This window comes from Microcebus murinus, chromosome 9 (assembly GCF_040939455.1).
Source record: "Microcebus murinus isolate Inina chromosome 9, M.murinus_Inina_mat1.0, whole genome shotgun sequence".
Taxonomy (NCBI): domain Eukaryota; kingdom Metazoa; phylum Chordata; class Mammalia; order Primates; family Cheirogaleidae; genus Microcebus; species Microcebus murinus.
The window spans coordinates 77,590,292-77,617,318 of record NC_134112.1 but is presented as its reverse complement, the minus strand read 5'-3'; the positions used below and the strand labels follow the sequence as shown (position 1 = coordinate 77,617,318).

The 27,027-nt window shown below is 34.3% G+C and overlaps 1 protein-coding gene across 1 annotated transcript; it reads left to right on the top strand.

Annotated features, from left to right (window-relative positions):
* The first annotated feature begins 17,280 nt into the window (after positions 1-17,280).
* On the top strand, positions 17,281-17,979 carry LOC105884808 (chromobox protein homolog 3). The gene has a single exon (XM_020289622.2). It carries the CDS (start codon positions 17,341-17,343, stop codon positions 17,890-17,892), a length of 552 nt encoding a protein of 183 aa, XP_020145211.1. The 5' UTR covers positions 17,281-17,340; the 3' UTR covers positions 17,893-17,979.
* The last annotated feature ends 9,048 nt before the right edge of the window (positions 17,980-27,027 follow it).

The following is a 27,027-nucleotide window of genomic DNA, read 5'->3' as shown; positions in this document are numbered from 1 at the left end:
AAAAGAGAAGGACTGAGAAAAAAAATTCATTTTAGACTTAGAGGTTACCTGTGACCTTGACTATAGTGGTATGATGATGTGGGGGAGACAAAAGCCTGATTGGAGTAGTTTTGAGAGAAAATGAGCAAAGAGGAAGAAGAGATAATGGGAAAAAGAGAAAATAGAGACAGGGGAGTTTTGCTCTAAACACAACAAACAGAAATTTTCAGGGAAATTCAAACTACTTATTTAAGTAGAACAGGAAGGCAATTTGGGGGGATAACATTCCCAATACCTCTAAAATTGTTTCATTCAGTGGTAGTCTATTAGGTGTATGCAGAATTCTGGCCCAGTTAAATAGCAATTAAATTTAGGCAAGTTCAATCAATTTGCTTTCAGTGTTTTGCAAAAGCTAACTTGGCCACGATACAAATAGGTTTGGTGAGTCCCTGAAGCACTGACCCTTTTTCCTGTCACTTATACTTCTCTGAAGAGTATGAGGAAGAATTGAATCGGTCACTAGATTCTGTTAGCAATAACTAGAAAGTTACTTCTGATAAAATACATAAAAATGAGAACATGATACTGTTTATACAATTTTATGGCAATTGAGAGAAAATAAGAAGAGAATGAAAGTAATATATACTGGATATTTATCATGTGTGAAGTACCCCATCTATTTTATGTTAGATGCTATTTTAGATTAGGAGGTTGAGGTTTGTCTGGTCAAATAACTGGCCTAAGCACAGGCCACAGTGTTTTATGTTTGAAGTTGGCCTGGGCCAAGTCTGAAACTTTCACTTTGCCTACATGTCCACTATGCCTTTGTTCTTTCAAGACATTTTCAAATATCAAAAAAGAAATCAACAAGTAAGTAGAATATGGTTTGTGTTACTTTAAAAGTAGCAATGATAATTTTCAATGCATAAGAAACTATTTTTGATATTCTGAGCTTTTTCTTCTCTTAGACAAACAGCATCATTCTAGCTTACTGCCTTGAGCATCACATCAGGTGCTTAAATACATTTAAGTAAATTTACCTGCTTTAAGTATCCTCTTAACATTTTTGTTTGTTTTTGTTTTCGCATGAAGGACACATTTGAGGATCTAGAGAATTGAGGAGCTATGCATTCTTGAGAAAATTGCACATTTACACAAACCACTGTGTTCAGAAAATTCCCCCAAACTTATCCTGATACTCCCATTTAAAAATCTCTGATCTGGAGGATTTTGGTAAGAGAGAGATCTAAAGAAAATCTCAGACATTTGTTACCAGTTTTTAAAAAAACTCATTCATTAGCATCACAGAAAACAAAGATTTTTTTTCAAAATTAGTATGTACTATTAGAATTGTTTATTACTTATAGAAGTATACTTTTCAAGAAGCTTTAAGTGGTTGTGAATTGATGACAACAAAAGATTTAATGTAGATGTTATGCTATTTAAGAATAGATACATAATTTTTGGTTTAGTAAAGAAATACTATGCATTTGCATAAAAATTTTCTTATACTGAATTTTAGGTAAATGTATGTGAAATACCCATAGATACCTGTTTTTTTCTTTGCAGAAGTTGTATTTGCACTATACAACAATTTTCTGTTTTCTTTCTTATTTCTTGCTTCTTTGCTACAATGTCTGGTTAATGCTTAAATCTCACTAGACTTGGAACTTTTGCTGATGCTAGGCAGCCCCTCTGCCTAGAAAATAAGAGTAAGTAATAGGAAGGGAACAAATAAGCCTCATTTGTCAGTGCTCATTGGTCTTTATTAATCCTCTGGGTCACACTCTATGTCTCCACAGTTAACTGTGCTGTTTTCCTGGATGTGTGAAAACAAGCTTTAATCAAAACTATGCCAAGTAATCTCTGGGAACAGCCATTCATATTTGAGTGAAGATAACTAGACATTGAGTGCTATTTAGGTTTGAATAGTAATGAAAGAAAAACAAATAAGTTTATTCAAGAGCATCAGCAGAAATTGCAGGGCAAATGCTTATTTCTCTGGGCATCAGCAATGTTTAAAACCAATGGCGCCTTGAATCCAGGGACCATATCAACTAAAATGCAATAAAATTCCAAGCAGTCAGCCTTGGACATGCTTGGAAGGACTCAACTAGATGTGGAGGGTATGTGGCTCCAATCTCATGACCCATATATCTCCCATCTCCCACTAAATACCATCTCCCAACTCTGCCACATTGAGGATTGAATTTCAACATGAGGTTTGGCAAGGACACACCAAAGCAAACTATAGCAGACATCTAAGAGAAGAAATCAAGTAGGAAGTTGAGTCTATAAGTCATGAATTTAGCAAGGAGGTCTTGGCTGAAGATGTGAATTAGGAGTTTATCAATCAGTGGATGTTTACAGCCCTTGGAATGAAGGAGTGCACCTAGTGAATGAATGTAGCTGTAAAAGATGACAGGTTAAATGACTGGAAGAGATTGGGAAAATGAGGAAAAAGCTGTAAAAGAAAAGGAGGCCAAATGGCCACAAATGAGAAAGAAAACCAGGACAGTGTGGTGTTCTGGGAGCCAAGTGAAGAAAGTATTTCAAATCAGAGAGAACTGACAGTTCTTGCTGTGATCCTTCTTCACTGCTGTCCTCTTAACCCCTGACAACCATATTTTCAGAGTTTGGGCATTGGTCAGATGATCTCCAGGTAAGGGGTAGGCACAAATAAGCATAAATTTAGCCCTACAACTGTCAAAATACAAAGGGAAGGACCCATTGCTGGGTAATAGCTCCTTTCTATATACAACGGTAAGTATTATTTTTATCCTTCTAAAAGTATTTTCTAATAAATAAATAACACAAATAAAAGTATTCTCTAGAATATTGGAAATAGACAAAAACCAGCACAACAGTGCTTGAATAGCCTCATCCCTTGGAAATGGATTAGGACTAAGAGTAACGGGGCATTATTTGATTAGCTAATTTACTCATTCAATAGATTTAATGAGTACTTCCTATGTGCTAGTTTGTCCTCCTCCACTTTGTGTATTAGTGCACATAACTGTCAAAAGAAAAAAAAAATCTGCTTTTGTGGAGTTTATAGTCTAGTGGGAGCAGATAGACAACAAACAATAAAGGTAATTGACAAGTAAATGATATAGTATGTTACAAGCTAATATGCACTATAGAAAAGAAATCCATCAGGGTAGGGGGGATTGGGAGTAGAGAGATTATATTAGTTATAAATCTCCTCTTTGATGCTAACACTTTAAATAAGGACATGAATATTCTCAAAGCAGAGAATGACTTTAAAGTCAGCAGGAAGCAGGAAGAATTTTCTTATGTAGTATGTATAACATTTTATGTTTTTATTCTGAAGACACTAGCACTGAATTCTAATGGCACTGCAGTTGTGTGGGAATTGGATGAACTTGACTGTCACCCTTTCAAATCCTTGCTTCTGACAGGTCAAATATTTCAAAATCTCTTGTTAAAAACATTTTGAGCATGTTCATTTCTTGGGGACATTTTTTATCTTTAATAATAACCAATTTAGAGAAAGTAGGACAGAGCAACTAGGATATTTTGAAAACAACAAAGAAATAGATGCTTCATTGATAATTGCTTGGCACTTTGTATATACTCCGAGTGTTCAAAAAACATCAATCATATTTCTAAAATTTGAGTAAGGTCACAGGCTAACAATGAATGCCATTCTGTAAAATTCTGATAATAAAACTAATGAAATTGGAAACTGGTGATGTTTATAGGACAGTATGAGGAGAGAAGATGAGGTAATTATTTTTTCCCCACATCCTATGCTTATCAATGAAATGTTCCAGGAAAGAGTAGCATAGATTATTTCTGCATCTCCAGATCTGAGCACAGCATCTAACATAAAGTCCATTATTCTCAGATCCTAAATTTTCTAAGACTCACTTGGGACACTTACTAAAAATATATAATCTTGAGCTTCATTTTATGGGACCATACTTTTACTAACTTATACTAACAAAGTACATATCATTTATTGATATTCAAACTTAAATCTGGCAACATTAAAACATGATTAAAATTAGTGGATGCCTCATACGTCTAAGGATAGATCCCATAACTCATAAGATAAGCATTTATCTTGGTAATAAGGTTCTGTGAATTAGCTCAGTTTTATCTGGTTCTAAATACATTAAGTTTTCTTACTTGGCCCAAATGTCAATTTATTACTTTCTGTTCTGAGGCTAGAAATTAATCCTGATTTCCCATCTTGGAGAGATGATTGTGGTTAGTCATGTAGTACAACTCTGTAGGAGTATGTAACTAGATACAATCTGTTACCATTATTAAAAATTTCTTAAATGAAGTGTCCTGATGATATTATTGCAGCTTCATTTTTCTTATGAGGATTATGTTATGATAAGGAAAGGGAAAATCTAGTTATTTTAGCATGTGCATGTGTTTTTGTTTCAATAAAGATGCTAACTATTAATTTATTTGGATGGAGATTGATACTCCAACTGCCCACTAGTTTTTAACAATTCTCATATTGAAATGATCACAAAATTTTCTACAGATTGGCTGATTATTTTTATTTCTCAGATGTGTTCACCTTTGTTTCATTTTATGACCAATTAGTTGATTTTCAGTGCTTCTGCTCCAACATCAGGAATTCCAAAGAAATCAGTGTTACAAAGTCTTGTCTTCATTTTTTTTAATTGCTGTGTAACAAATCACCACAAACTGAGCAGGTTAAAACAACACCCATTTATTGTCCCACATTCTGTGTAGGTCAGGAGGATAGGCACAACTTAGCTGAGTCCTCTGCTTGGCTTCTCATAGGCCATAGTCAAGGAATGAACCAGGCTGAGGTCTTGTCTGAACCTCAGGGTCTTCTTCCAAACTCACATGGTTGTTAGCAGAATTTATTTTATTGAAGGTTTAAAATTCATGAGGGCTTGCTTTTTCAAGTTCAGAAAAGAGTTTCTGACTTCTAGTGTCTCTGACTTCTAGATCCTCTTATAAAAAATAAATTCCTCATTAAGTCAGGTCCATCCAGGAAAATGTCCCTGTTGATTAACTTGAAGTTCATGGATTATGGGTCTTAACTGCATCTAAAACAATCCCTTTACCTTTGCTATATAATACAACAGTATCATGAGAGTGACATTTCATCACTTTGTCATGTACTATTGGTTAGAAGTAAGTTATAAGTGTAGCTGTATGGGGTGGGGGGAGCTCTGCAAGGGCTTAGGTCACTGGGTACCATCTAATAGATCTGTCTACCATTTTGCTGGGGGTTGGACATGCTTGAAGCTCTGGCATAGCGGGGTAGGGGAGGGGCAGCAGGTGCAATATATGTAACTCTAACAATATTCGGACCCTCATAATACGAGAAAATAAAAGGAAAAATTGTAAAAAAAAAAAAAGAAATTAAAAAAAGAGCATTCAAATCTCAGCCAACTTGGGAAATAAATGAGATAAAAGATAAATAAACTTCCCTGCCTGAGACATAGATATGGAAGAACTAGTGAGAAAAAGAGGAAAGGAGGTAAAAAGAGATAGAGAAGGGAGGTCCAACATGATGGTTCCAGTAAAGCCATGAAAATTTATAGATCTGAGTGTTTAGTAAGTGTGATGATCAGTGCTATCTAAAATTCAACATAAAATTACTTGCTATAATGTCTTGGCATGTAAACCCCCTCAGTGTTTCAGGACCTGAGAAAAGTTTGTTGCATAGAGGTTACAAATAGAGACTGAGAATTGAGTGGAAATATAAACTTGAAGCTATGGGTAATTAAGACTGCTTGATTATATTGGGTATATCTGGGTTTTCTACCATGTATGTAGTCATTCATGATTTGATTCCATCTTTCTCAGATATTAGACAATAAAGTGATCCTAGCAAGCTTGAAAACATTTAAGAAATTCATTTATGCAATACATATGTTTCTGTCTTAAAGCAGAGTAGTAATTAGCATTTAGAATATAAATGTCTTAGAATATACAGCAAAACCTATATCAAGATGGGCCAAAAATTTTGGTTCATTTTGTAAAAGTAGAAAGTAACTTCAGGGTTATTAAAAAAAAAAAAAACAACCAACCAACCTAATAAACAAGTAAGTCTTTGGAAAGAAGAACTTTAAAATGTTTTCACTGAGTTTTTAAGTGGTTGCTGTCATTTGGCCTTTATAGTCTGGTATCACAATTCTAAATATTACTTATGTCAGCAAAATGCTGCCCTTGAGATAGATGACAGTTTATTAGATTTTTAAAATTGCACTTTCCATAATAAAATCACCTCAGGACTCAAGTACAAAAGAAATGACGAGTATATATGAGTTTGACTCAGAGATTAGAGGATGTGAAATATTAATGCTATTTACAACATTTAACACCTGCCGAATATGAATTTACACAAAGTCAGCATAGTATTCCTTCTCTTTCTGAGAGGCTTGGAATCACAAAATAAAAGTTCAGTCTATCAAAATCAGGAATAATTTTGGTATTTAATTTGGTTCTCAGGTTAGTTGAATACCAGAGACATGACTCAGACAGACAACCAGGAGAAGCAGCATGGGGAAAGAACACTGAATTTGGATCTAAAAGTTCTCTCTTCTAATCCTGTCAGTGTGACTTGTGTGGTATGGGGGGTTTTGCTAACATTTTAGGTCTTCGGTTTTCTATTCAGTAAAATGAGGGCAGCGTCACAGGATGAATAATAAATGTTCAAGACATTTGAAAATTATAAATAACCATAATAGCCTGAGTTATTATTTTCCAATGGTTCCAAGCTAGCTATCATCCAAGTATTTATTTTGTAGGAAAGAGGCAGGTTGAAATGGCTCCAACAGTCAAATCACAGCATGGGATGTGGTAATGGGTTTGTAGCAAAGTAAGAGTCTTTATAAAATGCAATCTGGAACCTCTAATGCTCCATGAGATTCTGCATTTGTATCTATTCTCACTTCAGCCAAACTCTAAAGTCGCAGGAGGTACCTGTCTGTGGGGAATAACTTAATCAGCTTAAAATCTTTGTTCTACATGAAAAAAGTATGAGATGAAATGGAAAGAAGATAAAGTCTGGGCAAAGGAGATGGTCTCTACTTGTTACTTTTGCACACTGACATCATGTATTAAATAGTACTTTAAAGTTAGGTGAGGTAGATGTTATCCTAATTATACTGAAGAAGCTATCTTACAGAAGCTTTGCAGCAGGGTATTTCTAGTGCTCAAAGTGGCAGTCCCAGATAGGCAGCAGAGCTATTTACTAGAAATTAGGCTTCATGGCATTATGAACCTCTCATTTAGTTTCTTTCTCTATACCAATCTCTCTATCTCCCTCCCTCCAACCCTCTCCCTCCCTCTTTCTCTCCCCTCCTTCACCACTCTCTCTCTCTCTGAATTTACATATCTAAACGTTAGGTGAGAACAAAATTCTTTTAGCTAAATAAGATAAACTGATACTAAGAAACATTGCACATAAAACAAACAGAGGTCTAAAAGCATGCTTTTAAGAGTCCTCTCAGGATCTTCAAGAAAATCAGAGTCACACTGTGAAAACAAACAACCTCATTTGGAGGGAGTCCCATTCACTTAGTGCTATTAAATATACATTAATGAAAAGAGAGCAAGGTAAGCTTTGTGTTTGGGCCAATTGTCATCTTAATTAATAGGTTTTAGAGGGTCATTTTACCAGTCATTTTCATGGTTTAGCATATCAAAATCCACAATTAATGTACAAATAACATTCTAGAAAAATTCTTTATTGGGTTTCCTGCAAACATTTTTTCTTCCCCTTAGATCATTTTCTTTTGCTTCTGCTGTCTCTATCATTTCCACAACTTTTTCTTAGATGACTTATTCATGATTACATCATTTCTTTTTTTTTTTTTTTTTTTTGAAAATCATCATTAACTCCATATAGCCTTCAGGAAAGAGACTATATGACAACTCCAAAAAGCCTTGTCATCCAACACTCCTCCCAATCTGACCTGAATTTACCACTCTGACCCTATTTTCATGTACACCCCCAACTCCACAGACCCACCTACATGACTCTATAGGTGTTCATGTTTCATTTTCAATAAATGCTCCATATGCTTTCATGAGACCAAATCATTGTAAATTCTGACGCTTTGCTTAGAATATCATTCCTCTTTTTATGCCTGGCAAATTCTGCTCAGGCCTTTGGATCAAGTATAACTTTTTATTTTTATGTGTACTCTTTCCTGAATCCTCTAGGCAGACAGTCTTTGCTTTCTCTGGGTTCCAGGAGATAGTCTTATCTCCAAGCTACAGCACATGTTACATTGCATTGCACTTTATCCATTTCCATTATCTGACTTATCCGTGGACTACTAGGTCTTCTGGTATCAGGACTGTAAAACTCACTATAGATTCCACAGCACATGGTATGGTGCTGACCTAGTAGATAATCAGTAATTGTTTGCCAAAGTAAATCAAAGCTTCAGGAACTCTATTCTTTTTATTGTAAAAATTACTTGGATTGATTCCTTTTTTAAAAAAAAATATTTATTTTTACAGGTATTTTAAGAGTCTTGATTTCATATTCTAGGTAGGAAGTAGTAGATCACAGCAAGCCAATGCTTCCACTGCACCAATGTGAAAAAGCTGGATAAATTAAGAAAATCATACTGTTCCAGACTTCAAAAAAAATTTATGGAATCAACAAGGACTAGGAATAAAATTTCAGAAGAAAGACCTGTGCACAGGTGAGCTGTGAAGCACCAGATATTTTTCTTTGTGGAAGAGTTACCAATTCTGGGTTTGAGCAGAGAGGGTCAGACATGGCCCATGTGCAGAGCCTCTGCTGAGGAGAGAGAATCAGGAAGACCTTTTGCCATTGTGTGGGTCTAGAGCAGCAAACTGAAATCTTGGGGGACCACAGACATATGCAATCAGCAATAACAGAATTTACATCCACATGGAATAATTACCAAAATTAACTATCTGAAGGACCATGAAGAACCTCCAGAAATTTTGAAATATTGAAGTATATTCTCTAATCACAATAAAATTAAGTTAGAAGTCAATAATAAGATAACAAGAAAAGTCACAACTGGTAATTAAATTACACATTTCTAAATAATACATGAATAATAAGAAGTCAAAATGAGAATTAATTTAAAGTAAATCATAATGAAGATACAACATATTTCAATTTATGGAATGCAACTAAAGCATTCTAAAAGCAGTGCTTACAGGGACATGTATACTTGAAAATGCACATACTAGAAAAAAGGATTAAAAATTTAAGATTCAAAAGTCTATCTAAATAAGCTAGAAAAAGAACAGCATATCAAATCCTATGGAAAAGAGAAGAAAAGAAAAAATAAAAAAGAGCATAAACCAATGGATTAAAATGAGAAAATCAATTAAGTCAAGTTTTTGTTAAAAAAAGGGAAAAGGTTATTAAACCAACAAAGCTCTAGCAAGAATGTTTAATAAAAATGAGGGAAAACATAAATTATCATTACTAGAAATTTGAATCTATTATTTAAAACCTTCCCATCAAGAAAATGCTTCACCAAAGAATTTTTCACATATTTAAGAAAGGCATTAATATCAAATTTATGTAACCTCCCTCAGATAATAGAAACTGAGGAAATTCTTCCCAGCTTTTTTGTTTTAAAAGGAGGCTAGCATAACCCCAAATCTGACAAAGGCATTATGAAAAGGAAAATTAGAATCCAATCTCTCTCATAAGCATAGAGGTAAAAATTCTTAAAACATTATTAATTCAGTGACATTGAAAAAGGAAAATACAACATAACAAAGTGGAGTTTATTTCACATAAGAAAGGCTGATTTCACATTTCAAATTGAATGCAATTTACCATAATAATAGAGAAAAGGAGAAAAATTATATGATTTTCTCAATAGATACAAACTTATTTTTAATAGAGTAAGTTTCAACATCTATTCTTAACAAAATTCTTAGCAAACTAATTATGGAAAAGAACTCCTTTAATCTGATAAAGAATATTTGCAAAATACCTACAGCCAACATTATATCCAATGATAAAATACTGAAAACTTTTCCCCTAAGACCAAGGGATAAAAAAGTATCACTACTTTCACCATTTTTACTTAACATTGGACTAGACTTTTACTCAGTGATATAAGGTAAGGAAAAAAATCCCTAAGGATTATACATAAAGAGAGGAAAATTTCATTATTAGTATATTATATACCCAGAAATCCAAAATAATTTATGGACAAACTATTAGAACTAATAAGTGAATTTAGAAAAGTTCCTAGATAAAAGGTCAATATATAAATCAAATATATTTCTATGTGCCAGCCATATAAATATTAACCAAATTTTAAAACATACTATTTGCAATAACATAAAATTGTTAAATAAATTAAAATAAAGTTGTGGAGGACCTGTATTCTAACATTAAGCAATATTATTGAGAGAATGTAATGATGACCTAAGTAAATGGAGAGGTATTGCCGCCCAATATTGCAAAGATAATTTATCCCCAATTAATCTATTGATTCATAAATACCAACTAAAATTTTAGCACAGGTTTTTGTGGAAATTAAACAGAAGATTCTAAAATTTATATGCAAATGAAAAGGGCCAAGAATAGGCACAAACATTTTTAAGAACAAAGATGCTTCAAGGTTGTAAATATTACAAAATGTTGAAACCTACTAAACTCTACTATGAAGCTCTAGTAATTGAGTGAGTAAAGTATTGGTTTAAAGTAGATAATTAACTAATGGAGCAGAATAGATCACACATTTTTATGATTATCTATATTCACATTTATTTGGTCATCTGATTCATGGCTGTGGCGACAATATCTTTAAGTTGGAAATATATGGTCTTTTCAATAAATTATTTAGTTCAGTTAGTTGTTAGAAAAAGTATCCTGACCCTTATCTCACATCATATACCAAAATCAATTGTGAAAGATAAGCAAATCCTTTAGAGCTATGGTCCCCAACCACCCGTGCCTTGGAGCAGTACTGGCACATGGCCTATTAGGAACCAACCGCACAGTGGCAGTTGAGCAGAGAGCAAGTGAAGCTTTATCTGTATTTACAGCAGTTTCTCATCCTTCACATCACCCCATAAGCTCCGCCTCCTGTCAGATCAGCAGGGGCATCAGATTCTCACAGGAGCCAGAACTCTACTGTGAATTGCGCATGAGACAGATGGAGATGGAGGTTGTGCTCCTTGTGAGAATCTAATGCCTGATGATCTGATCTGAGGTGGAGCTGAGGCAGTGATGCTATTGCTGGGGAGAAGCTGCAAACACAGATTATCATTAGCAGAGAGGTTTGACTATACATTAAATGTAATGGAGTTGAATCATTCTGAAACCATTCCCACCCCAGCCCTCTGTCCCTTCTGCGGAAAAATTGTCTTCCACGAAACCAGTACCTGGTGCCAGAAAGGTTGGGGACTGCTGCTTTAGAAGAAAATATAGAATATTCTTTGACCTTGATTTGGCAGATTACCTAAAAAGGACACCTAGAAGTGCTAAGCACAAAGGAAAAACAAAAGATCAATGGGACAATATAAAAATTACAAACTTTTGTCATCAAAAGACAGAAAGTGAATATGAAACCCATACAGTATTAGAAGATATTTGAAATAAATGACAAAAACTCACAGTCAGAATATCTCAAAGTGTCCTACAAATAAGTAAGATAAAAAGATTCTAATAATAGAAAAAGTGGGCAAAAACTTGAACACATCTTTCACTAAAAGAGATATCCAAATGATCAATAAACATATGAAGAGTGGCTTGATTTTATTATTTATTAGAGAAATGCAAATTGAAACCACAGTGCAGTAGCTCTACATAAATAGTAAAATGGCTAAAATCAAAATGAGAGAGAATATTTAGTGTTGGCAAGAATGTGGATCAACTGGAATTCTCATTCAGTGTCACTGGGAGAATAAATAGGTACCATCACTTTCTAAAGCTGAACTTATGTATATGCATTGATCCAACCATTCACCGTATATTCACTAAAAGATGTGCTAAAATATTTATAGCAACACTGTTTATATTAGTCAAGAATTGGAAACTAAAATGCTTATCAACAGTAGAATGGAATAATATTTTAGTCCACTTTAACCACATAGAGTTGTTGGTTTTGTAAGTCAAATAGTTCAAATATTGCCAATGTCATATTTTTCTACTATATATTGTGGTATGTCAACACAACTAATACCATACAGCAATGAGAATAAAGATTCACAACCATATGCACCAGCATAGATGAAATCATAAAAATGAAGTAGGCCAAGAAAAAAGAAATTCAGACACGAAAGAGTATGTATTTAACAATTCCATATAAATAAAGCAAAAACACTCCAAAAAACAAAAACCCAAACCCAAACTAAAACAAACAAACAAACAAACAAAAACAGTTAAAACCAACCTATGCCATTAGAAATAAGGATATTTGTCATGTTATCCTTGCCAGTGTAGAGTCATAGAAAGAGATATGAATGAGGCTTATTGGGTTATGTGATGCTGGCAACCCGTTTATTCTTGATCTGGATCCTGATTTTACTGATGTGAGCAATTTCTGAAAATTTATTGAGTGGTACAATTATGATTTTTTTCCTTTTCTGGATGTATATTTTACTTAAATAAAAAGTTAAAAATTAAATCAAGAAGCAGATGCAGGAAAATATAAAAATCACAATTAATTATTGTTATACACACACACACAATTTTCTAACAACATTAGAAAATTACCTTAATCATTGAATGGAATGTATACTGTCTATTATGAACATTCAATGATATTTGGGGCCTTTTCAAAACTTTTTTCAAAAGATTTGTAATGTTTCCATTTCTGTTTAGCTGAACATATCTTTCAATGTCTATCATTAAAAGTTGTGTACTGCTGTGCTCAAGAGAACCAAAATGGGTTCTCAGAATTTATATCTCAGTATCTCACTCAGTTCAATTGCTGAGTGAACCCATCTGGATGATAAATGGGAAGAAGTCTCTTTAATAAATGGTATTAGGAAAACTGGATACCCACATGGAAAAAAAAATGAAACTAGGCTCTTATACCATATACAAAAATCTAGGCAAAGTAGATTAAGGATTTAAATATAAGACTTGAAACTATAAAACTTCTAGAAGAACACATAGGAAAAAAGCTTGTTGGCATTGGGATTGGCAATGATTTTTTTTGGCTATGATGCCAAAAACACAGTCAAGAAAAGCAAAAATAAAGTGGACTACATCAAACTAATATGCTTTTGCACAGCAAAGGAAAAAATCAACAAAATAAAAAGGTAACCTACAGAACAAGAGAAAATATTTGTAAATTATATATCTGATTAAAGGTTAACATCCAAAATATATAAGGAAATTATACAACTAACTCAATAGTAAAACAAACAAACAAATAATCTGATTAAAAAATGGGTGAGTACCTCAATAGACAATATTGACAATATTGCAAGGCATGCAAATAGCCAATGGGTATATAAAAAGATTTTCAGCATCAGTAATTATCAGAGAGATGCAAATCAAAGCCAGAATTGGAAATCACCTTGCACCTGTAAAATTGGCTATTATCAAAAAGACAAAAGATAACACGTGTTGGCAGGGTTGTGGAGAAGAGGAAATCCTTGTACAATGTTGGTGGGAATGTAAAATGGTGCAGAAGCTATGAAAAAACAATACGCAGGTTCCTCAAAAAATTAAAATAGAACCACTATACATAATTCAGCAATCCTACTTCTGGGTATATATACAAAGGAAATGAAATCAATATCTCATAGAGATATCTGCACTCCCATGTTCACTGCAACATTATTTACAATAGCCAAGATATGGAAACAACCCAATTGTACAATGGCAAATGGATAAAGAAAATGTGGTATTTTGCACAGTTTATACATGGAATATTATTTGACTATAAGATATAAGTAAATCCTGCTGTTTTTCATTTTTCATTTCATTTCATTTCATCCATGATTGCAACATGGATGAACCTGCAGGACATTATGCTAAGTGGAATACAGATACAGAAAGACAAATACTGCATAATATCATTTATATGTGGAATCTAAAAATGGCAAACTCATAGAAGCATAGAGTAGATTGATGCTTGCCAGAGGTTGGAGCATGGGGGAAGTGGAAAGATGTTGGTTAAAGGATGCAAACTCTCAGTTATAAGATGAATACATTCTGGGCATATAATGTATAGCACGGTGACTATAGTTAATAATATTGTCTTTCATACTTGAAATTTTCGAAGATAGAGGATTTTAAGTGTCCTCACCCCACCCCATCCCTACACACAAACTCACACAAAATAGTAACTATGTGAGGTAATGGTTGTGGTAATCAATTCATAATGTATGCATATATCAAATTATCACATGGTACACCTAAATACACAATTTTTATTTGTCAATTATACCTCAGTAAAACTGAAAAAAAGAAACTAGAAATTATTATGACACTGTCTCCATATTACTATGTATTTAGGAATTCTTTTACTCTCAGAACACTTTCATTGTGTAGCACTGCTCTTTGCATAAAATGATATAAAGATTAAAACAATTATTGACTTTGTGCATATTTATCAAATAGACATAGAATTGTTTTAAGTCATTGAAGTGAAACTAATCAAGTCATGTCACATCTAACAAGTGCTTTCTCCTTCCCTTTGGTGATGACACAATGTCATAGCCAGCACCAAAGTCTGTTAGCATGGAGGTTGGTAGTGTGGGGTTTAGAATCTGTCTCTTCTCTGAAGACAACATTGTAAAGAATGTACAGCTAAAGAAGGTACTCTCATAGGAGAAAAAATGGTAGTTTTAAATCAGTGATACAAAACTTAGCTGCTTTGGGATGGGTAAATATATGTTTTTAATAGATATTTGACAAATAGTCATTCGTGTAGAATAAGTTCTTTATGATATGAGATGTTTTATGTCATTTGATGGGAATATGATAAAAAGAGTATCTTTTTAGGACAAACTTTATATAACATTGATTGCCACAAAAGGTCTCCCTTGTAAAAAAAAAAATATAATGCCTGCATTGCAACTTCTTTACTTTAACATAAACACCAATAATAACTAGACACAAAGTTGAAAAGGAGCTTGGGGAGCCCTGATGTCTGAGAGCTTATGCATCTAATTACAGAGATGTCCCCAGAAATATGATTGTGTTGGAGGAAGGTGAAAGACAGTAATGGGAAGGCAGTGCCTAAAACAAAGAATAACACTGTCTCTTTGTATCTGGATCACTGTTCTTTGGATCATGAGGAAATCTGCAATGCTCATTAGCCCTTTGGCAGGTTGGTGCAAGAAACATAGTGGTGCTGCTAAATTAAGCTTTGACACGTGATGCTTGATACAAACACAGCAAATGATGTTTTTATCTTGTTTTGTTTGGTTTTGGCTCAGATTTGAGTGTCATAGAAAAAATATTTTAAATTTCAAATCATTTGATTTAACTTGATGAAATCACTATCTGCTTTTTGGAACAGAAAAAAGAAATGGTAGGACTGAGTTGTGTTTTCTGACTTCTGCCTTTCAACCCTAGACAGTACAAGAGGAATGAGCCGTGCAGGTGTGGAGAGCATGGCCAGCCTCCCTCTCCTGGCAAGGAGGCAGACAGGTTCCCCTGTACCCACGGATCTCATTGAGGCTCTCTGACCCACCTTTACTAATTGTTGGCAGGCTAGCTTTTGTCCCCAGAAAACGAGTTAACTAAATGGATTGAAGAAACTTGGTCTTATATTAAGAGGACCCAGGCATGCTGAAAGACTGCTTTGGTAAATTTTTGTAGGGATGAGAGTATGAAAATTTTGTGGAGTCTCCTTCTGTGGCTCTGTACAGTTTTGAATTGCCTGCTGAGGTGTGCTAGACAGGCCTGATTTTCCTCTGTAACCCTGGCAAGGGTCAGACGAGAGATTATTAAAAATAGACATGAGCAGAGTTTTGAAATTACCCCTTTACCCGTATATCATTCGTACATTGTTCATCACTCTTTCTACTGTGTGCTGAGAACTAGGATAAGCACTGGAGACACAAAGACAAGTACAATTTAGACCCTGTTCTGAAAGAGAATCAAGACTAGTGGAGAATAACATGCAGGACAGGTAAGGGCCATGAAGTGTCATCGGAACTCTAAAAAAGGCAGGGTTGAGGGAGGAGAGAGTAGTTATGTCTACCTGGAACATGGGTCTTCAAATTTTTTGTTACAAAGACCCATTTAAAACTTGATGATCAGTCTCAATGCTTCTAATCTCAAGCAAATGGTCATCAAAAATATATATATAATATATAATTAAATGCCATTTATGTTTGGACCATAAGTTAAACTATAGAGCCATAGTTATTGCCCTAACTTGGGAGCATCTGAAAAGGAAATTAATGCATATTTCTCTAGGTTACTCTGAAAAAGTTCACAGAATTGGGGAAAGAACCTGGGTCACTGGTTCTGGCCTTAGCTTTGGAACTGACTGTGTGATCTTGCCCAAGTCATCAACTTTGGCCTCAGTTTCCCTATATGTAAAATAAGAAATTCCCTCATTCTAGATTGTAATGATTACAGAAAAACACAAAGTAACACCTAAAAGTAGAAAAAAATGTAAATTTTAATAATATTTCTCCATGTATAAACAAACTTTAGAGAGCAATTGGATGAATTTGGACTGCCCTTGAAATTAAACCAAATTGGAAGCCAGAAGAGATGACTCTCAGGAAGTCCATCTGCTTGAATTCTCCATTTCCACTTGGAAGTTAGGATCTCTAGACTCATAATCTGATGAATCATTTCATTTTTTTACCTTTTCTCTTGAGTGCCAAAAAAGTCTCCTAAGGAAGGCAAGGACTCTAAATTCTGACTGGGATCCCTGGAGTATGCAGTAAATGGTCCTTACCATGAATATCTGTAGAAAATTCAGAAGAGTATAAGGTAAAACTGTGTATTTTATAAATTAAATTCTATTTTATACTATAGCTACTCAGGACTTCTAAACTTAAAGTCAATTCTCCATTTTTAGTTTTCTCTTCTGTCCAATTCATTTATAATGCCCTACCTAATTAATGTTTTAAAGTAGCTCTGTCCCACAATAGTTTCTGTGATAATAGAAATCTTTTTTATTTCTCCTGTTCAAGATAGAAGCTTCTAGTGTTAGGTAGGGATCAAATCTGCAGGTGGTGCATATAGGCCAGGACGGTGGTTCTTAGGGGTTGAGAAGCTGGGGGCCAATCAGGGGAAGGGACTGCAGGGAAACTCAGAACACCTGATAATCACTTGGTAATATCCCACACCTCCTATAAGTTTGCCCCGGAACCAGGCCAATAAAAGGAAACCCACGACCCGGAGCAGCTCAGGAGGCGGTGAATAATAGCTCTTCAAGTCTGCAATAAAAAATGGCCTCCAATAAAACTACATTGCAAAAAATGGGAAAGAAACAGAATGGGAAGAGTAAAAAGGTTGAAGAGGCAGAGCCTGAAGAATTTGTGGTGGAAAAAGTACTGGATCGACGTGTAGTAAATGGGAAAGTGGAGTATTTCCTGAAGTGGAAGGGATTTACAGATGCTGACAATACTTGGGAACCTGAAGAAAATTTGGATTGTCCAGAGTTAATTGAAGCATTTCTTAATTCTCAAAAAGCTGGTAAAGAAAAAGATGGTACAAAAAGAAAGTCTTTATCTGACAGTGAATCTGATGATAGCAAATCAAAGAAGAAAAGAGATGCTGCTGACAAACCAAGAGGCTTTGCCAGAGGTCTTGATCCTGAAAGAATAATTGGTGCCACAGATAGCAGTGGAGAATTAATGTTTCTTATGAAATGGAAAGATTCAGATGAGGCAGATTTGGTGCTGGCAAAAGAGGCAAATATGAAGTGTCCTCAAATTGTAATTGCTTTTTATGAAGAGAGACTAACTTGGCATTCTTGTCCAGAAGATGAAGCTCAATAATTGTTTGTATTGCTTTTTATATATATTTATATATATATATAAAATCTGGGTCTTGGTTTTTGATTTACTAGTGTGAAGAAATAACTACATCTAATAAATCAAGTTTGATACAAAAAAAAAAAAAAAAAAAAAAGGAAACCACCTGGGAGTCATCAACGCCTTTCTCCACTTGTGAAGACTGAAGGTTCCTATCTCTGGAAGGTATTTTCACTACGAGTAACTTCCTTCTTCACTTTTGCTTTGTATAGTTTATTTCTTTTCTGTAAAAACTGTGTGGGATTGCTTTGTATTTGTGATCACTCCATCATTGGCTCAACTCAGTACCAGAACTCACTCTTGACACTGGGAACCGAGGACTAGAGAATATCAAGATAGACCTAACCCTGGCTATTAAGCACTATTGAACATTTAAAATATGGCTAATGCAATTGAGGAGCTAAATTTTTCATTGTAGTTAATTTTAATTAATTTCAATTTAAACTTAACTATACACACTGGTGGCTTCTGCAATGAACATTATAGTTCTAAACCATAGCCTTCACCATGTCCCTCCTCTATTCAAAACTTTCTGTAGATTTTCTCTGCTTAAAATGTGCCATGAAAGTATCCTAAACTAGAATTCAAGAAATTTCATGTACTGTTCTCAAAATTTGCTTTTCATGGAATTAATATTTCATCCAAAGCAAATAATTGCTGTTCTGAGACCTATCTCATATTTTCCAGCAACCATATTTTCCTTATGGTGTTTTATGTTTTGTTTTTAATGAGAATGACATTTTTATTTATCTATAAATTATATCTGATATTGAAATAGTTCAACTCAATTTTTCCCACTTGGATAAGGTTTTATCTCATTTACATCAGTATCTCACACTCATGAAATCCCATAACCCTTTCTTATAATATTTAGTACATTTTACTGTATATTTTAATTACTTATGTACATATGTTACGCCCACTACTGAATTGTAATCTACCTAAGACTTTTGTCTATGTTAAACTTAACCTTGTGTCCATCCTGGCTTCTTCCACATAGAAGGAATGTAAGTTAATCATTAAGCAAAAGCCAATAGAATTGGGTTTAAATCCCAGTGACTTGATTTAATACCTGTGTCACTGGTTAGCACAATACCAGGCATGGAGCGAGTGCTCAGTGAATGCTGATGGTCATAAGTGCTTTTGATGCACAAACAAAAGGCCATCTTCCTTCACTGGAAAAAACAAGATCAGCAAATATCTTATCATCCAAGACTTATAGAAAGAAGCTTGTTCTCTCTCACAGCAGGTGTTCTTGATCTATGTTCATATCTTTCTTTATCACTGAAAAGTGGAGTTTGGGGTAGAATGTCAAGGAGGAAGACTTGAAACTCAGCCACAGGACAGGAAGGGCAGCAGGTCATCAGAAAGCTATTCCTTGATCAAGGCAGCTCGTGTCCGGGGAAAGCATGTGGCCTTCCAGTTCCTTGCCATCCATTGTGTTCCCGTGCCAAAACCCACTGTTTGTAGCACCACAGTAGAATAGCTTATTGTCTTTGGCCCTTAGCTTGAATGAAATTATAAAAATACATAGGTAAAAATGGAAGAGCATAGATTTAAATAGAAGCTATCCTTTTTAGCATTTTGGAGGCTTCTCAAATTCTGACTTTTTCATAATGGCTGAAATCGAATGCTTTCTAAACTGTAGGGAATTCTAAATATTTTTCTAAAAGACATAAAATTCTAGTAAAATACTGGTGATTGTCTTTAAATTTGGTAATTTGATTTTTGATTAAAAATTTCTTGGGAAATTTCATGATTTTCACCTGCACAAATCACTTGAATTAACTTCTAATTACTTTAGCTAGTGATAGTAGTTGATGTGATTTATAAAGATATAAATAATTTGGGTTTGAATCCCAGTTTTCTATTTACTAATTGTGTTAATAATTTTCTTATCTGTTAGAGTCAGTTTCCTTAAGGTTTAAATCTGTGCTGGGCTACTTAAAACTTTACATCTCTCAAATGTTACTTAATTTCACTGAGTCTAAGTTTCCTCATTTATGAAATAAGCTACTTAATAATAATAATTCTTCACAAAAGTAAGTTTAAATTTTAACTGTACAAGATTAAGTGAATAAAGCACTTTGACTAGTACCTGGCACATAAAAGGCCTACAATTCACTACCTTCTCTATGTAGTTTGTACTAAAATAAATACTGTGTAAAATTTAAGAATAGTTCCTCCTCTAACTGGGCTCTTTATAACCCCTCCATGTTGACTGTACTATTTTTTTAAACCTTTTATTTGGACATAATTTTTCTTTACTGAAAAGTTGCAGTGATAGTACAAAGAACTGTCATATAAAGTTTAACGAGGTTAACCAATCAATTGTTAATATTTTCCTCCAGTTATTTTATCATTTGTGCTCTCTCCCTATAATACACATCTACATGAATATATGTGTGCGTATTGTTTTTGAACCATTTGATAAAAAGGAAGTTATATCTCTTTAATTGCTAAATAGGTCAGTGTACATTTTCTAAGGCATTCTCTTATATAACCACAGTACAGTTATTCACCTCATAGAATTTGACATTGATAAAATTTGTCTAATCTATAGCCCATACTCCAATTTCATCAACTGACCCAATTATACTCTTTTTAGCATTTTTTTTTTCATTCAATACAGGATCTAATCCCAGATCAAGTATTAAATTTAGTTCTCCTGACCCTTGTTTCCTCTAATCCACAACTGTATTTGAGCCTTTTGTTGTCTGTCATGATGTTAATGTAGATTAAAAAAACTTGTTTATAATGATCCGAATCTAGAATTGAACTTCCAATAATCCTGCCTTCTAGACTTCCGGAACATGGGCTGGCCTTAGTGACTTGCTTGTGATAAACAGAATATTGCTAAAGTTATGTGATGTCATTTACAAAATTAGGTTAGAAAAAGCCAGTGACCTTTCAGTTTGTCTATCAATGTCCTTATTCTGAAGGAAGCAATTTGGGAGCTGTGCTCTGGAAAGCCCATGTGGGAAGGAACTGATGTCTACAACCAACAGCCAGAGAGGATCTGAGTCCAGTTTAAGAACTACATGAGTGAACTTGGAACTGGGTCTTCTCCCAGCTTTGAGATGACTGAAGTCAGCCGTGGCTGACATCTCAGTTGTAGCCTTTTGAGGAATCCTGAGCTAGAGGCACCCAACTAAGCCATTTCTAGATTATTAAACCAAAGAAACTGTGAAAAATGTTTCAAAAATGTTGTTTTAAGCCTCTATGTTTGGGAGTAATTTATTATGCAGCAATAGATAGATAATTCATACAAACTTCATGTTGCATATAAAACATTACTTTTTACACGATTTTAATATACACTGAAATTTATAAGAATTCAATTCCCTTACAGATCAAAAGAATATTATATTTCATTTTGTTCAGGAATTCTTTAGCATTTGTGAAAATCTTACCATCAGCAAAATGACCCATGGATTACAGTAGATAACTCCTAGTTTCCTTTGTATATTCATGGCAATTATATATAAGGTGCAAACACCCGACTAATGGAAGAAAAAATTTAAGTCAGCAAGATAGTGGAGTAGGAAACCCCAAACTTCTTTCCCCAACCAATTCACCAATTCATCAACAATTTGTTGACAAATTCTCTGTGAGAAATCCAGAAACTAAGAGGAAAACTCCTGTAACTCCAGAAAACAGTAAAACCACACTCAGGAGGTTTGCGACACCTTCTTACTGGAGTTCCTGTCCCCAGCACAGCAACATAGGATCAAACCTGACAAATGCATTAGGTCATCCTGTTAAGTACCCAAATATTTTAATACTGATATGATTACTTTATTATAAGTTATTTTCTTTTTGCATCTTTTCATATTATGTTTAAGGCATTATAATGACTTCTTAGATTCTGTACATTATTATATATTGTGAATATTTGTTATGAAAAGTGCCATTAGATTATAAATAGACTTAATAGTGTATATTCTAGAGGGAGAAATAAGATTTATCATATTTCTCTGTTGTTATTTCATTATCAATGAAGACATATGGCTTTCTTTTTAGAAAACTGAATGATTTTTGCCACAAAGTATATGGATCCCATATAAAGACTTACAGTCTCTGGTTCCACTCAGGAGCTATGGGGAGTTAATTTTGAAGTTAGTAGGTAATGGAAGGAGTGGTGGTGGTGGTTGTCCCAGATACTTATGGATATAGCAATGCTGAGGAAGTTGTCATGATAAAGGTGGTAGAAACAGTCTATGGTTGAAGCAAGAGCAAATATTGACAGGGTGGGGCCAACTATTTTGCTTCTAGAAAATAGAAATTAAGGCAGAAATTAAGTTGGAGAGCTTAGAGATACTTACTGGAATGAAAACACGGTATGGGTAGGAAAGAGCAAGGGGCATGTTGTGGTACTGGAGCCTCCACAAGGAGTGAATTTTGGAGGACCTGAGTAGGTATTTAGTTGTGGGTCAGAGGATATTGGGGAATTAGAAGTCCTTCAGCATCTCCTCTTTAGTTGCTTAGATGTTGATTATTCTTTAAAAGAATAGGGATTTCTGTATACTTTGGTTGGACCATAGTTTCTCTAATTTCAAGATCTTAATTTGATGAGAAAATTCCCATGATGACACCCTACCTCTTAGGGGCTCTAAGATTATGGTAACACACGAGGTTGATGGACGAGATCAAGAAAACATGTGGCCTCACTACCCACCCCACACCTCTTCAAATTCCCAGTTGACAATCCTCAGTATGAAGAAACTTGATTTAGTCTGGTGCTTTTGAAACACCAAAGGCCCAAACATCAGTAGAATATTTTCCGAAATTTTCCAAAGCTTTGTATCAGTTCACCTGCTCTTATTTTCAGAATCATACTAGAACTTCTGCTTGTTTTGTTATAAGTGGCTCATTCTCAGTTCCAGTCTATCAACAGAGTACATTTAAAAAAATATAAACCTGTTGTTTTGTAACAAAAGTTTATATACACACACAATTCTGGAAAGCCTGAATTCGCCTAGTCTGTATTATCAATCCACATAACTCAGTTATGTGCTACTACCTTTTCAATGACTATCCCATTTTCAATGAGAATTTCTGCCAAATTGCAACTCATGATTGTATTCTCTTTACAAAGTATTTGCCAATGGTACAAAAGATTTTCCCGTATACTAGGATCTATCCCTTTCTCCACATCTAGGTAGTTTGTATTTCTGCCAACATACTAAGAAAACCCTTTTTGAAATATCTCTGTGACTATCCTTTTTCCCTATTTCTTTTTCTGGACTCCTAATGTTGTCTATTATAACCACATCTTCAGCTGTCTGCAACAACTGAGAAAATTTCTGTTATTTTTATTCATTATCATTGAAGACATGTGGCTTTCTTTTTTAAAAACTGGATTTTTAAAATTTTTTTCAAAAAAACAACCTTCTACTTCCAAGTATCTCAATCATCTGATCTGTTTATCCAGCACATTGTATCTATATGAAATCCTTCAGAACAAGGCCCAATGTTGCCCCTTCCAGAGAGTGAAGGAATAGAGCAGTGGCTCTCAAACATCCTAGTTTCTGGACCCCTTTACCTTCTTAGAAAAATATTGAATAACTTAGAATTTTGTTTAGGTGTGTTATAGCTATCAATATTTATCATATTAGAAATTAAACTGATAACATTTTAAATATTGATTTCATTAAAAATATTATTTAACCCATTACATATTAACATATATAGCATAAATTTTAGGAACAATAACTATTTCCAATAATAAAAAATAATATTAGTGAGAAGAGTTGTGAGTTGTGTTGTTTTACTTTTTAATCTCTTTAATGTGTAGCTTACTAGAGGACAATGAGATTTTCATATTTGGGCTGCAGTCATCCTATTATGATATGCTGTTTTGGCTCAAGTATTAAAAGGAAATTTGGCTCATGTAGACATGGAATTGGAAAAAGAAGTACATGAATTGCCTTTTCAGATAATTCCTCTTTTAAACTCAGTAAGTAGTAGTTTCATAAAGGTTAATCGCAATGTGGATTTGAAGTCCTGTCTTTTAATAACCTTTTAATATTCTATCAATAAACTTTTCATACTCTGTTAATTTAAAATCTACTGACATTTTTTTTTGCACTTTAAATGGATCTTTTAACCCCACATGAGTTTGTAACGTGCATTGGTCATTTGAAAAATATTGGTTCACTGGATTATGCATATCCTCTAAGTGTTGACACATTTCATAAATACAAACAACCCCACAGTTATTAATATCCCCAAAAATCTCATTAGAAAAATCTAATACCAGTAAGCTGCTAAGCACATGGTAGCAGGTATAAATTTTTTACAATTTTAATTTTTGTTTGAAAGTTTTAATTATAGCACTGGCAACAGATACTGTTGTTTCGTTGAAGTGACAGACTTACTTCATTCATTTTTGAGAAAGTGTGCCAAATACCTACTTCTTTTTAAAAACAGCTTTATTGATGAGATCAGGTGCATTCAGGTTGATATGGCCATAGGTTTAAACAGTTATATTGAGATACAGTTCACATACTATAAAATTTGTCAATTAGAGTTTTATAATTCAATGGTATTATGCTTAACCACAGCAATTTTAGGGCATTTTCATCACTCCCAAAAGAAACCTCATATCTATTAGCAGTCACTTGCCATTTTAGTCTACCTCTCAAATCCTAGAAAACTACTACTTTTTGTGTCTATGGATTTGCCTATTCTGAACATTTTATAGAGATGGAATCATACAGTGCATGGTCTTTTATGTATGTCTTCTTTCACTTAGCATGATATTTTCAAAGTTCATTTGTGTTCTGGCATGAATCAGTACTTCATTTTTTATTATAGCCAAAGGATATTCCATTATATGGATATATCATAGTTTGTTTATTTATTCATCAGTTGATGGACATTTGGCTAGTTCTAATTTTGGCTATCATGAGAAATGCTGCTATGAACAGTCATGTACATGTTTTTATGTGGACACATTTTCAGTTTAACTGAACTAGGAGTGGAATCCTGGATCATGTAGTAATTCTATGTTTAACATTTTGAGGAAATGCCAAACTGTTTTCCACAATGTCTGCCATTTTACATTTCATTCCTACAAGCAATGTATGAGGGCTCAATTTCTCTATATCCTTGACAACAGTTATTATTTCCTGTCTTTTTTCATTATAATCATCCTACTGGGTGGATTTATTATTATTATTATTCTAGTGGGGATGAGTTATAACCACCTAGTGAATATGCCTACTGGGATCCCATGGCATTTCCTTAATGGTTAATAAGGTTCGGCATCTTTTCATATATTATTGGCCATTTACATAGCTTCTTTTGAGATATGTGTAATCAAAACCTTTGCCCATTTTTAATTAGATATTTGTCTTTTTATTTAGTTTTGAGCTCTTTATGAAGTCTATATACTAGATCCTTATCAGATAAAATGGTTTGCCAATACTTACTCCCATTCTATGGGTTGTCTTTTTAGTTTATGATGGTATCCTCTGAAGCACAGAAAGTTTTTAATTTTAATAAATCCCAATGTATCTATTTTTTCTTTTGTCAATTGTACTTTTGGTTTTATATCTAAGAAATTATTTTCTAATCCATGGTCACAAAGATTTACTGCTGTATTTTATTCTAAGTGCATTACAGTTTTAGCTTTTGCACTTAGGTATATGCCATTTTAAGTTAATTTTTGTGAATGATGTGCAGTAGGATTCCAAGTTTATTTTTTGGCTGGAGGGGCATCTGGATACCTAGTTTTCCTAGCACCATTTGTCAAAAAGACTCTTTTTTTCCTATGGAATTATCTTGACACCCATGTCAAAAGTCAAATGACCGTGAATGGAAGGGTTGAGCTCAGGCATGTCAGTTTTATTTCATTTATCTGTATGTCTATCCTTAGATCATGCTGCCTTGATTACTATAACTTTGTGGTAAATTTTGAAATCCAGACGTGTGAGTGCTACAACTGTATCATTTTTCAAAATTGTTATAGTTTTCAAATACCCACTATGAATAACCATAGTTTGTTTCTTGATGTCTTTTTAAATTTTTTTTTTATTTTAGCGTATTATGGGGGTACAAGTGTTAAGGTTACTTATATTGCCCATACCCCCCTCCCCCCTCGAGTAAGAGCTTTAAGCATGTCCATCCCCCAAACGTTGCACATCTTACTCGTTGTGGTTGTATATACCCATCCCTTCCTCCCCCCTCCCACCCTCCCGACACCCGATAAATGTTACTCCTATGTGTCCACTTAGGTGTTGATCCGTTAATACCAATTTGCTGGTGAGTACATGTGGTACTTGTTTTTCCATTCTTGAGATACTTCACTTAGTAGAATGGGTTCCAGCTGTACCCAGGAATATACAAGATGTGCTATATCACCATTGTTTCTTGATGTCTTGAAGAACATCTTTCAAGTAAAAATTATGTTCTATGACAAAAGTGGCTAATTTAATCTTCAACTGAATCACACGAGTTTTTCCTTCAGAAAACTGTTCTTGTATAGCATGTATCAGAACTGTTTTATGCTTACTTTCTATTTTATCACAAAAATATTAAAGGAGGCATACTCATAGATCAAGAATTAGTAAAATTAATAAATTTTACTGCTTTATCAAGACATTCTTTTTCTTTTTTGAGACAGAGTCTCACTCTCTTGCCCGGGCTAGAGTGCCATGGTGTCAGCCTAGCTCACAGCAACCTCGAACTCCTGTGCTCAAGCAATCCTTCTGCCTCAGCCTCCCAAGTAGCTGGAACTACAGGCATGCACCACCATGCCCAGCTAATTTTTTCTATATATTTTTAGTTGGCCAATTAATTTCTTTCTATTTTTAGTAGAAACAGGGTCTTGCCCTTACTCAGGTTGGTTTCAAACTCTTGACTTTGAGCGATCCTCCCGCCTCATCCTCCCAAAGTGCTAGGATTAACAGGCGTGAGCCACCGTGTCCAGCCTATCAAGACATTCTTAAGAAAAACTGGCTTTTTTCTCCCAGTGTGTGAAAGTGAAGAACACGATGACTACTAGTACTACTAGTACGTTTTGGTGTCACTGCCTTGATTCCTGTTAAGGCACAAGCAGTATGCCTACTGCCAATTTTGCATAATCAGTAGATA

Bases quoted from the DNA above. Each gene is read 5' to 3' on its own strand.
- LOC105884808 (XM_020289622.2), top strand. From the start codon at position 17,341: ATGGCCTCCAATAAAACTACATTGCAAAAAATGGGAAAGAAACAGAAT.